This window comes from Geotrypetes seraphini, chromosome 1, assembly GCF_902459505.1.
Source record: "Geotrypetes seraphini chromosome 1, aGeoSer1.1, whole genome shotgun sequence".
NCBI classification, from domain to species: Eukaryota; Metazoa; Chordata; class Amphibia; order Gymnophiona; family Dermophiidae; genus Geotrypetes; species Geotrypetes seraphini.
In genome coordinates, this window is record NC_047084.1 from 87,249,065 (window position 1) to 87,262,069 (window position 13,005).

General features: G+C 44.2%; 1 protein-coding gene across 2 annotated transcripts in view; it reads left to right on the forward strand.

Annotated features, from left to right (window-relative positions):
* The window catches only part of MYO5B (myosin VB), a 690,137-nt gene that overhangs the window by 537,019 nt on the left and 140,113 nt on the right, over positions 1 to 13,005 (forward strand). For both annotated transcript variants that reach the window (XM_033934618.1, XM_033934625.1), the window contains exon 18: positions 7,656 to 7,767. In XM_033934618.1, coding sequence (XP_033790509.1) covers positions 7,656 to 7,767 — 112 coding nt within the window. The remainder of the gene's footprint in view (positions 1 to 7,655; positions 7,768 to 13,005) is intronic.

A 13,005-nucleotide genomic window follows, 5' to 3' on the forward strand; every position in this document is an offset into this window, starting at 1 on the left:
TGCTGAGGCTGTAGCTTTATCCATTGCACCACACTTTCCCCGTTTGTAAGCACAAAGTCCAGTATGGCCCATCCTGCTTGGGTTCCATTACCAATACCAACTGCTGGAACATTTCTCCTTGTAGAGAATCCAGGCTCTCTCTACTTCTAGAAGACCCTGCAATAAGGATACCCCAATCAACATCTGACATGTTAAAATCACCTATTACTAATACTTCTCCTTTTACAGCTGTATTCTGAATGTCTACTATTAAATCTCTGTTCACTTCTTTGTAGAGGAGGCTTGTAAATCACACCAACGTAAATACATTTTTATTCCTTCTTTCCAGATTGACCCACTGTTCCTTTTTCTTACCTTGCAGATCTGCAATTGTGTGACTTTAATATGATCTTTAACATATAACATAATTCCCCCTCTCTTTTTCTTCCTACTCTTTCTTTCCTGAACAAATTATAGCCCAGTATAACTATATCCCAGTCAAGGTTTTCAGTGAACCACATTTCTGTGATTGCCACTAAATCCAACTCGGCCTCTTCCATCACAGTCTCTTGATCCAGAACCTTGTTTCACGTACTTCGAACATTAGTATATACTGCTTTCCAGAAGTTGCCCCCTTTTCCTATTTAGTGATTCTCTTACCTGAGGACTTGTACTCAGCTGGGGACTTTGATCACCCTGCTCCAATGATTCAAGTTTAAAGTCCTCTTCAGGAGGTTAGCCAGTCTGCTGCTGAAAACAGTTCTTCCCTTTTTCGATAGATGCACACCATCCCTGCTCAGCAACCTTTGGAAAATCATTCCATGGTACAGGAAGCTGAAATGCTCTTGACAACACCATCCACAAAGGGGTATATCAAAATAAAATTATTTAAGCATTGATTCTCTATAAAATTCTGATTTTTTTTTTCTCCTGCATTATGCTTTTGAAAATGTGTGGTTAACACTGCTTTAAAAGATTGTAAGATGTTAAAAATTCTGATTTGTCACCTACTGTACTTACTAATAGACCAGATTATTGCAATTATCATCTTGGTTGTTCAGTTAAGCACAAAATACAACTGTAAAAATGTTCATCCAGAAAAATCATGATTTACTCCACAAAGACACAACAAAGGGAGGCAGATCATTATTTCTTCTTTTTTTTTTGTTCCAATCATTTTTATTAGAACTTTGCAAATATGCAAACAAGACCAGAACAATTCATCAAGATAATAGTAATACAAGGGTAGTATCATGGCAACATAAACTAACAGCAAAACAAACTGAATATCTCAAAGGTTACAGGCATCATTATAAAAGCAGAACATAAGATCAGAAGAGAAAAGGAAAGAAGACAGACCATGCCGATAAAGAATCAACAAGGATCCAGACCCCAGCCAAACATACTAAGCACACAGCAACACTAATTATAGCAATACTGGAGAAAGGGACCCCAGATTCGATCATATTTAGAGATCCGGGAGAGGACTTCAGCCAAACAACGTTCCATCCAGGCAGTGCTGGTAACATAATTCCACCAAGAGTGAATGGAAATAGGAGATTGGGTCTTCCAATTACAGAGCACTACTTTAATTGCTAGTGCCATCATAATGTCCAAGAGATGAGATTGATCCTCAGTCAGAGACGGTGAAAGAGAAGCTGACTGCATAACAACAAGCGGATATTGAAGAGTAGTAGATATAGGCTAGATGTCGCATATTAAATCCCATGCTGCCACCCAGAAGGGTTGAATCATGGAGCAATCAGAGAGCATATGCTGTAGAGTGCCAGGAAGAATGTCACATCTCCCAGCAGAGAGAAGATCTCAGAGAATGCATGGCAGCCATCTTTGTAGGAAACCAAAGCACTTTGTGCATGACAAAATACAGGGACTGCAGGATAGATGCCGATCCAAGAGTTTTGTTGCTAAGGTTACCGTAGGTGTGCCCAAGAAGAGGGTGGGAAATCCTCCTCAAGCTGCTAACTCACTTTTATAACAGTCGTACCAGATGATGATAGGCAGTCGAAAAAGGCCGCAAGGTACAAGACGTCTGTGGCAAGTAAGCAACTATAGGTGCTGACATGAGATTGCACATTTGCAAAGACGACCCAAAATGCTGGCGAAGACCATGTACCAGCTGCAGATTTTGAAAAAATTGAGTGAAAGGCAGTCCATAGTGATCCTGAAGTTCTGCAAAGGTGAGAATATGACGATCATGCAATAAATCTTCAACAGTCCAGATACCTAATGACATCCAAGAAGTCACAGGAGGGGATGACCACACAGCAAACATGGGAGATAACACAGGAGCAGTAAAGGATACCGTAAATGAAACTGTAAGGACAGCCAAGAGTAGAAGGTCCAAAAAGGTAACACGAAGGGAACTTAGATGTATGTATACAAATGCTAGAAGTCTAGGAAACAAAATGGGAGAACTAGAGACGATAGCAAGACATGAGAACATGGATATCATTGGCATAACAGAAACATGGTGGAATGAAGAAAACAAATGGGACACAGTACTACAGGGATACAAACTATATAGAAGGGATCGAGAAGGGCAGAAAGGTGGAGGTATTGCCCTATATGTTAAGGAAGGAATAGATTCTGTTGGAATGATTACAACAGACAGGAAAGAGAAGCTGGAGTCCCTCTGGATCAAAATTCCTGGTCACAATGGCGCAGATACAAAAATTGGCCTTTACTATCGTCCCCCAGGACAGGCGGAGGTCACTGACTCAGAAATGATGGAGGAAATCAAACAAGTATGCAAGACAGGCAATGTAGTTATATTGGGAGACTTCAATTTCCCAGGAATAGACTGGAAACTAGGAGCCTCCAACTGCGGCAAGGAGGCCAAGTTCCTGGAGGTGCTAGGGGATTGCTTCCTGGAGCAAATGGTAAAAGAGCCGACAAGAGGCGACGCCACCTTGGACTTGGTCCTAAATGGTCTCACCGGACCGATAACAGAAGTAGAAGTCATGGTTCCACTGGGAACGAGTGATCACAATGTAATCAACTTTAAACTTGACATCGGGAAAGGGAAACATGCCAAAACCTTAACCACCACCTTAAACTTTAAAAAGGGTAAATACGATTGCATGAGAGCCATGGTAACAAAACGACTCGAGAAGATGGTGGACAAACTTGAAACAGTAGACCAGGCATGGTGCCTATTGAAAAATACTATTGCAGAAGCACAAGATCTCTACATTCCGAGGATTTCCAAAGATCGGAGAACTAAAGGCAAAGGAGAACCAGCATGGCTTACCATACAGGTGAAGGAAGCCATAAAAGAAAAGAAGGACTCTTTCAAAAAATGGAAATGCACGAAGACAACCGAAGCCTGGAACAAACATAAAGATGAACAGAAGAAATGTCACAAGGCGGTGAGGGATGCAAAACAGGACTATGAGGAAAAAATAGCCCGGGAGGCCAAAAACTTCAAGCCCTTCTTTAGATACGTGAAAGGGAAAAAACCTGCAAAAGAGGCAGTGGGACCCTTGGACGACATGGGAAGAAAAGGGTACATCAAGGAAGATAAACAAATCGCAGACAAACTAAATTCCTTCTTTGCGTCTGTCTTTACGAAGGAGGACACCTCAACAATACCTGAAGTGGAGAAACTGTTTACAGGAGAAATAAAGGACAGCCTCACCACAGTTGAAGTGAACTTAGATCAGATATACTACCAGATCGACAAACTTAAAAGTGACAAATCCCCTGGACCGGATTAAATTCACCCGAGAGTCTTGAAGGAATTGAAGGTCGAAATCGGAGAGTTACTGCAAAAACTTGCAAACCTGTCAATCAGAACTGGTCAGATACCAGACGACTGGAGGAAAGCGAACGTCACGCCAATTTTCAAAAAAGGATCGAGAGGAGAACCGGGCAACTATAGACCTGTGAGTCTTACATCTGTCCCCGGCAAGATGATTGAATCACTGATCAAGGATAGCATAGTTCAGCACTTGGACACACATGACTTGATGAAACCCAGTCAACATGGATTCAGGAAAGGGAAATCGTGTTTGACGAATTTACTCCAATTCTTTGAGACCGTGAACGAGCAAATTGATAGTGGAAAGCCGGTGGACATAATATACTTGGACTTCCAGAAAGCATTTGACAAAGTTCCACACAAAAGACTTCTTAGGAAACTACAAAGCCATGGCATAGAGGGAGATATACAAAGATGGATAGGCAAATGGCTGGAAAACAGGAAGCAGAGAGTGGGCATAAATGGGAAGTTCTCCGACTGGGAGAAAGTGACTAGTGGTGTACCCCAAGGCTCGGTACTTGGGCCGATCCTTTTTAATATTTATATCAATGACCTGGAAAACGGAACATCCAGTGAGATCATCAAGTTTGCAGACGACACAAAACTCTGCCGGGCAATCAGATCGCAGGAGGACAGTGAGGAACTCCAGAGCGACTTGTGTCGGTTAGAAAAATGGGCGGAGAAATGGCAGATGAAGTTCAACGTGGAGAAATGCAAGGTAATGCATTTAGGCAGTAAAAATAAGGAATACGAGTACAGAATGTCAGGTGCAACTCTGGGAAAAAGTGAACAAGAAAGGGATCTGGGTGTACTGATAGATAGGACCCTGAAGCCGTCGGCACAATGCGCGGCAGCGGCAAATAAGGCAAATAGAATGTTGGGCATGATAAAGAAAGGAATCTCGAGTAGATCGGAGAAAGTTATAATGCCGCTTTATAGGGCAATGGTCAGACCCCACTTGGAATACTGCGTCCAACATTGGTCTCCCTACTTAAAGAAGGATATAAAACTGCTGGAGAGGGTGCAGATACGAGCAACTAAACTAGTGAAGGGTATGGAGAAACTGGAATATGAGGATCGACTTAAAACACTGGGATTGTTCTCCCTTGAGAAAAGGAGACTGCGTGGGGATATGATCGAAACCTTCAAGATACTGAAAGGAATCGACAAAATAGAGCAGAAAAAACTATTTACATTGTCCAATTTGACACGGACAAGAGGACATGAAATGAAGCTAAGGGGGGGCAAGTTCAGGACTAATATCAGGAAGTTCTGCTTCACACAGAGAGTGGTTGACATCTGGAATACTCTCCCAGGGGAGATTATTGCGGAATCGACAGTCCTAGGCTTCAAAAGCAAACTAGATGCATATCTCCTTGAGAGAGGCATATAAAGATATGGTTGGCTATAAAATAAGCCAGGTGTATACCTAGCAGGGCCTCCGCGTGTGCGGATCGCCGGACTTGATGGACCGAAGGTCTGATCCGGAGATGGCGCTTCTTATGTTCTTATGTTCTTATGTAAGTCCAACGAAGCACTTTACTATCAATAGTGAAGTAGATGTTACCCCATAAAGGGGCATCCAATGTGTGATATATAAAAGCAGATGAGCAATCATCTACAAACTGCAACGCAAACAGGGTCTCTCTCAATGGTATCCATTTATGTACAGAAGGTAAATTATGGGTAAACAGCACTCTCTCTCAAAAGTATAGGGTGTCAAAAGGTGCCACACCACCTGTACCCACACAGGAGGTGCCTCTCCCACATAAGACCTGAGAAGTATGGTAGCACTATGCAACAATGTGGCCTTAGCATATAAAACAAAATCTGGAAATGCAACTCCTCCCAAGTCCTGAGGTCTTTTCAATACTGACAAAGCTATTCTGGGCTGTTATCCTAGCCAAAGATATTTTAGAAGAGCTTTATCAAGGAGCGAAAGAGAGAGGCAGAGAATGTGAGAGGCATCATCTGTAAAACATACAGAATTTGTGGTGCTATCACCATCCTAATGGGTTCCAGATGCACCCCCACCCCCCCAAGTCAACCATAGACGGGTTCCAAGCTGTACATAAAGTTTGGACTCTAGCTAGGAGAAACTTAGCATTGAGATAATAGCATTGAGAGAGACCATATCAGCACAAGTAGCAGCGACATGAATACCCAAATATTTTACACTGTCAGCACACCATAAGAGGATATCATATCCTGTATACAGATCATTTTTTTCTAACTAGCCTAAAATTAACCCCAAAGTATGTGCATTAATGGGCATGCCTGTTGTATGGATACATTTTTTTAATTGAAATGTATTTGCATATTATCAAAATATGCCTCCAAAATGCCTAATCCATCTTTTCTATGTATCTAAATGTACTCGCATTACTGTGTGTGTATACAGTTTAATTTGTACACTGTTTTGCTTATACCAGGATTGTTGACCAAGTGAAAGGACCATTTTCTTCACAAAGTCCACGTTGCATGTTTGATTCTCTTTGTGGGTTCTCCATCATACAGAACATCTATATCAGTGGTCTCAAACTCAAACCCTTTGCGGGGCCACATTTTGGATTTGTAGGTTGGAGAGCCGCAAAAAAAATAATGTGTTATTGATAATAATGTGTTATTAAAGAAATGACAATTTTGCATGAGGTAAAACTCTTTATAGTTTATAAAACTTTCCTTTAACAGTTAAAAGGAAAGATATATAAACTATAAAGAGTTTTACCTCATGCAAAATTGTCATTTCTTTAATAACACATTAACTATTTTTTCTGCGGCCCTCCAAGTACTCTATTTTTTCTGCAGCCCTCACATTTAAAGTTTAATATCTTTTCTTTCTCAAAACTGGCACATTTCAATCATTATATTGAAAATAAAATCATTTTCCCTACCTGTTGTCTGGTGACTTTATTTTTCTGTGCTTTCAACTATGTTTCCAGGGCCTTCTTGTCATTTGACTGTTTTTCTCTCCGTCTTCACTTTCTGCCTTGCATCCATCTTTTGCTTTAACTTAATGTTCAATTTTTCTGCTTTCTTTTCAAAATCTACGTTTCCATGTCTTACCTTCCCTTCCTATCTCTCTCTTCTTCCGACATATTTCCATGGTCTGGCATCTCTTTCCTTCCTTTCCCTCCCTCCTTTCTTCCTTTTCCCTGGTCTGGCATCTGTCTCCTTCCCTTCCCCCATGCCCTGGCATCTCTCCCTCCCCCTCCATGGTCTGATATCTCCTTTCCTTCCCTCCCTCCCATGAACTTGGCTTCTTCTCTTGTTCCTCTCCTCTCCCTTCTCCTTCCTTCCCTCTCTTTCCCCAAGAGGATGCAGCAGCAACAGAAGCAGCATTTTCCTTCCCCCTTTCCTGTGCAGGAGAGGCATTTCTCTTCCCCTTTCCCTCCCTCTCCCTTTCCCTGTACATCAGCAGCAGCATTTCCCTAGGGTCCCCCTTTCCTATGTAGCAGAAGCATTTCTCTTTCCCCTTCCCTTCCGTTCTCTTCCTTGTGGAGCAGCAGCGTGTCTGGCTGGCTCGTTCCGTTCAAAGCCGCGGGTGGCGGCTCCTTGCGAGATCCGCGCCTGCGTCTGAAGCCTCTCTGACGTTGTGACGTCAGAGAGGCTTCCAATGCAGGAGTGGATAGCGCGAGGAGCCGCCAACCCGCGGCTTTGAACGGAACGAGCCGGCCAGACACACTGCTGCTCCAAAAGGAAGGGAAAGGGGAAGAGAAATGGCTGTTGATCGTGTCAAGACCGCGGGCCGCAAATAAAACCCGGAGAGCCACATGCAGCCTGTGGGCCGCGTGTTTGAGTCCGCTGATCTATATTAACCTTTTCTAGATCAGTTTTAATATATAATTGTATAGTTGAATGCACACACTCCGTGACGTCTCTGCTTTCATTTTAGGTGGACATACCACGACTTCTTTAACCGATATCGTGTTCTCATGAAAAAGAGGGACATCTCCCAAAATGACAAGAAGCTGACTTGTAAATCGCTGCTCCAGGACCTCATCAAGGTGAGGTTTGATAACAGCATGAGAAACTGCCCCTAATACTGAATTACTTGTAGGTTGCCTGTAAAAGTGTTAGTGAGAAGAGACCGTAAAGGGAAAATAAGAGGTAAAATCTGAAAGATAAAGGCGTGGAGGGGCATAATCGAAAGGGACATCTAAATCCTTTTTACGTCCATCCCGTAAGACGTCCAAAATAAAAAACAGCTTAAGACATTTTCGAAAGATACGTCCAAATTTTTTTTCGTTTTGAAAATCGTCTGGTTAAACATCCTGCCGATCTGATCGTCCAAGCCGCTAAATCATCTATCTTTATACCACATTTCCGTCCAACTTTCCGTCCAAGTCCAAAACACCTAGAACAAGCCCTGTTGGATGTGGGAGGGGTCTGCAAAGTGATGGACAGCACACCCAGACATGCTACCTAAATAGTGGGGTACCTTACAGTGCACTGCTGTGAACTTCACAAAAAAGGGTGCCATGTCTTCTCCTCCCTACAGCTCCCTTATAGGTCATGGTGAGCCCCCCAAACCACCACCAGAATCCCCTAGACACACTTATCTACCACCCCAATAGCCCTTATGGCTGCAGGAGCCACTTATATGCCAGTACAAAAAGGTTTGGGGGGTGTATAGGCCAGTGGACATGTTTAAGTATCAATGCAGTGATTACAGGGGCTTATGGGCATGGGTCCTCCTCTCTATGGGTCCCTAACCCACCCCCAAGATGACTTAAGCTGCCTCTGGGCTGGACAACTAGGCTTTCCTATGCCAGGCGGCCAGGTGATGATGGTCTGGAGGCTGAATTTTAAAGTTAAGATTAACATTTTTATGGGGGTGGGGGGATTGGTGATCACTGGGGTAGTGTGTGAGGGTCTGTTTTATGTGTTTGCAGTGCTTATCTGGTGACTTTAGGTGTTTTTTTGTGACTTAGACCATGTTTTACATGGTCTAAGTCACAATGTCTAAGTTCCGTCTAGACTGTGTTGTAAAACTTTCGGTTATAAATGCTGTACGACTAAATCTAAGCCGGCCCACGTCCCGCCTAACTCCCGCCCTCGACACGCCATTGCCTTTTCTACTTGTTTTGCTACGTTAAGATCATCAGACACAATCACCCCCAAGTCCCGATCTTCTTTCATATACAGAAGTACTTCCTCCCCTATACTATACCGTTCTCTTGGATTTTTGCTAGCCAAGTGTATGGTCTTGTATTTCTTAGCATTATATCTTAGTTGCCAATTTAGGTACAGTCTCCTCTTTTCACTTGCAATGAATTCAAGAACCCCTCATGACTACTCCAAGAATCCATTCTCTCTCACACAGAGAATCTCTAATTAGAAAGCAAATGGTGTAAATTAAAGAACTAAGGCTGGTGTCGGACAGAATTGTACGGTTTGTGTCCTATATATGGTGATTCGGTGTAGGGTAGGCTGGGGAGGGCATCAGTGGGAACTCCACTAAATTTGAACATGAGGATGTTACTGGCCAGACTTTATGGTAGATATCTTGCAAATAATGGTATGATTGGATAGGCTGGAGTGAGCTTAGATGGCAACTTCAGCAGTTGGAACCTAGGACAATATCAGGTAGCAGTGGCATACCAAGGGGAGGGCCATCCACCCCAGGTGCCATCCATGAGGGGGGTGTTCCCGACCTGGGAGTCATGGTCCAGGAATTTCCCTTCTCATGGCCCGGTGCCAAGGCTCTGGATAGTCCCCGTGGCCCAGCATGTACCCAGCCTTCTCTCCCTTTACGCAACTTCCTGTTTCCGCCCGGGTGGATTGCAGAAGCAGACACAGAAAGCAGGAAGGGGAGCCGCAGGCGACGTAGCTGAATCGCTGCCGAGGCTGGCAGTTTTTTCAGCTTCACGGAAGGTAAAGGGAGAGAAGGCTGGGAACATGATGGGCCACGGAGACTATCCAGAGTCTTGGCACCGGGCCGTGAGAAGAGAAGTTCCCGGACCATGACTCCTAGGCCGGGAACACCCCCTCATGGCTGGCACCTGGGGGGAACATTACTAAAAATATTTTTTTCATTGAGGGGGTGTCAAAAAACAATGGACACCGGGTGTCACATACCCTAGGTACGCCTCTGTCAGGTGGACTTTAGTATATAGTATATGGCTCAGAAATATCAAAGAACAAACAAGTTAATTTAATCATGTATTTGTAATGAGAATACCGTATATACTCGAATATAGGATGAGATTTTGGGGCCAAAAAAATGGCCCAAAAATGGGGGTCTCGTCCTATATTCGGGTCATCAACCAGTGATCACCCGACACCCTCCCGGACTTCCTGCAGGCCTGCCATTAAGCTGGGACAGGAGGGATCCTTCCTGTCTCCCGTCTCGGCCGATACAAAAAATTACACCCCCCCACCCCTGTCGTATATCTTTTCCCTAGTAGTCCAATGGTGCATCCTGCACTGAACCCCTGCCGATCTCGCAGCCAGTGGCATATCCAGGCCGGCACACAGGAGCGAGCTTTTCAAGCTCTATGCCGGTCCCTATGCCGGTCCTTGGACCAGGTGGGAGCTCGAAAAGCTCGCTCCAGTGCGTTGCTCGGGTGCACCGCTGGCTGCTGGCCACAAAATCGGTAGGAGAGGTTCAGCGCGACAAACAGGGAAAAGGTATTCAACGGAGGGAGGAAGAGGTGGGGGATAATTGTTAGTATCAGCTGAGACGGGAGGGATACCTCCTGTCCCGGCCTACCACTAGGTGGTTCAATAAAACTAAACATTTAATCATCTGCCGTTCTCTGTAACTATGGTTTTAATCTGCTGGCTGGGTTGGAGGACAGAGGGGAGTACAGGACAATCAAGCCATTGTGACATCACTGATGAGGTTGGCTCTTATTGGTGGGAAGAGGGGACAGGGAAGGGAGGGGGAACAGGGTGCAGAGCCTGGCAGGGAGTGAGGGGGGCTGGGTTCAGAACCTGGCAGGGAAGGGGACTGAGTGCAGAACCTGGCAGAGGAGAGCGTGAGGGAGGGGCCACTGGGTACAGATCCTGGTAGGACGTGGCACTTGAATATTAAGCCCCCATCTTATATTCTAGTCAACCATTTTTCCTCCTTTTTGGGGGGGGAAAAATGGGGATCTCGACTTATATTCGGATTAACTTATATTTGAGTACATACGGTAACTAATGGGCAGACTGGATGGACCGTTCAGGTCTTTATCTGCCATCATTTACTATGTATATGTAGCTACAGGGACCCTGGTGGGCTCTGAACTTCATCAGCAGAGAGAGAGAAGGAACCTCAAATATCTCTAAGCTCCTATAATATACAGAAACCACTTGGACATTCCCCAGCTGGATAGTGTCAGACAGCTAACACACCTCCTCTCTGACCTTCAAAAAAATGTAGTAGATTGGTGGTCATGGTTCTAACAATTTTGGAGATTTCGAGCTTTGGTCCTTCCTCTCCCTAGGATGCTCTAATCTCCTCCACGTCCAGGACTGCATACTGGTTTTTTAATTCAAGGGCAGGTGGGCATAATCTAAGCCCAGATGTTCTACCTCGGAATGGCCTCTGCTGGAAATCTTTAGTAGTGTTTCATTGATGTATCTCTCATTCTCATGGATGCTTCTCAGTCTTGCTACCTCATCTCTATTCCTTCATGAGGGATTCAAACTGAAGACAGCTTGCACATGGAACCATTCCCTCCGCTTGGGTAACATGTTCTGTCTGTTCAGAGACAGAAGCTGTAATCTTAGCAACAGCTTTGGTGATATGATGCTTCTTGGCCATATTATGAGTGTTGGGAGCAGCGTGGGCCATTCAGCGTGACTCACCACGCTAAAAACTGCTAGCGCAGTTTAATAGAAGAGGGCGAAAGTTTTTAAGATTAGATTAGTTACTGTTTTGAAAGTTATATGCTAAAGCTGTAGGTTTCTTTAGCATCTTGTTAACTCAAATTTGATCATGTTGTGATTGCTATTGCAAAGGGGCCCCTAATACCGTTAGCTTTCATACTGTGTCCTGCATTCCATTAGGGATTACACTCTTTCGGCTCCTGAACCAGCTGTTCCAAGAAGCAGACATTTATTTAACTTTACCTCTGGCATTTCATGACATGACATGACATTTATCCAGTCAATACTAAGATAATTGAAATCACCCTGTATTACAGTGTTGAAAATTTGATGGCTTCGCTAATTTCTGCTAATATTTCAGTATCTGTCTGCTCATTCTGGCTAGATATACAGTGGTATACCCCTTTTGTTTTCTGATGAGCTTTTATCATTTTTGCAACATATAACTCCACCTTTCTATCATTTGATTCTTCCTATCAATGTCATATAATTTATACCCTGGCCTGACTCCCCTCTTAAATCGCTTTGGGTCATGGGGCCATAAGAACATAAGCAATGCCTCCGCTGGGTCAGACCTGAGGTCCATCGTGCCCAGCAGATTGCTCATGCGGCGGCCCAACAGGTCCAGGACCTGTGCAGTAATCCTCTATCTATACCCTCTATCCCCTTTTCCAGCAGGAAATTGTCCTATCCTTTCTTGAACCCCAGTACCGTACTTTGCCCTATTATGCCCTCTGGAAGCGCATTCCAGGTGTTCACCACACGTTGGGTAAAGAAGAACCTCCTAGCATTCGTTTTGAATCTGTCCCCTTTCAACTTTTCTGAATGTCCTCTTGTTCTTTTATTTTTCGAAAGTTTGAAGAATCTGTCCCTCTCCACTCTCTCTATGCCCTTCATGATCTTGTAAGTCTCTATCATATCCCCTCTAAGTCTCCTCTTCTCCAAGGAAAAGAGTCCCAGTTTCTCCAGTCTCTCAGCGTATGAAAGGTTTTTCATACCTTTTATCAGACTTGTCGCTCTCCTCTGAACCCTCTCGAGTATTGCCATATCCTTCTTAAGGTACAGCAACCAATATTGGACGCAGATGCGGACGCACCATCGCCCGATACAACAGCAGGATAACTTCTTTCGTTCTGGTAGTAATACCCTTCTTGATTATACGTGGCATTCTATTCGCTGTCTTAGCGGCTGCTGCGCATTGTGCCGTCGGCTTCATTGTCATGTCCACCATTACCCCAAGTCCCTTTGTTGGGTACTCTCCTTCAATAACATCCCTCCCATCGCATAGCTGTACCTCGGGTTTCTGCTTCCCACATGTAGTACTTTACATTTCTCAACGTTGAACTTCATCTGCCATATCGTCACCCATTCCCCTAGTTTGTTCAAGTCCCATTGCAATTCATCGCGGTCCTCTTTAGTCCGAG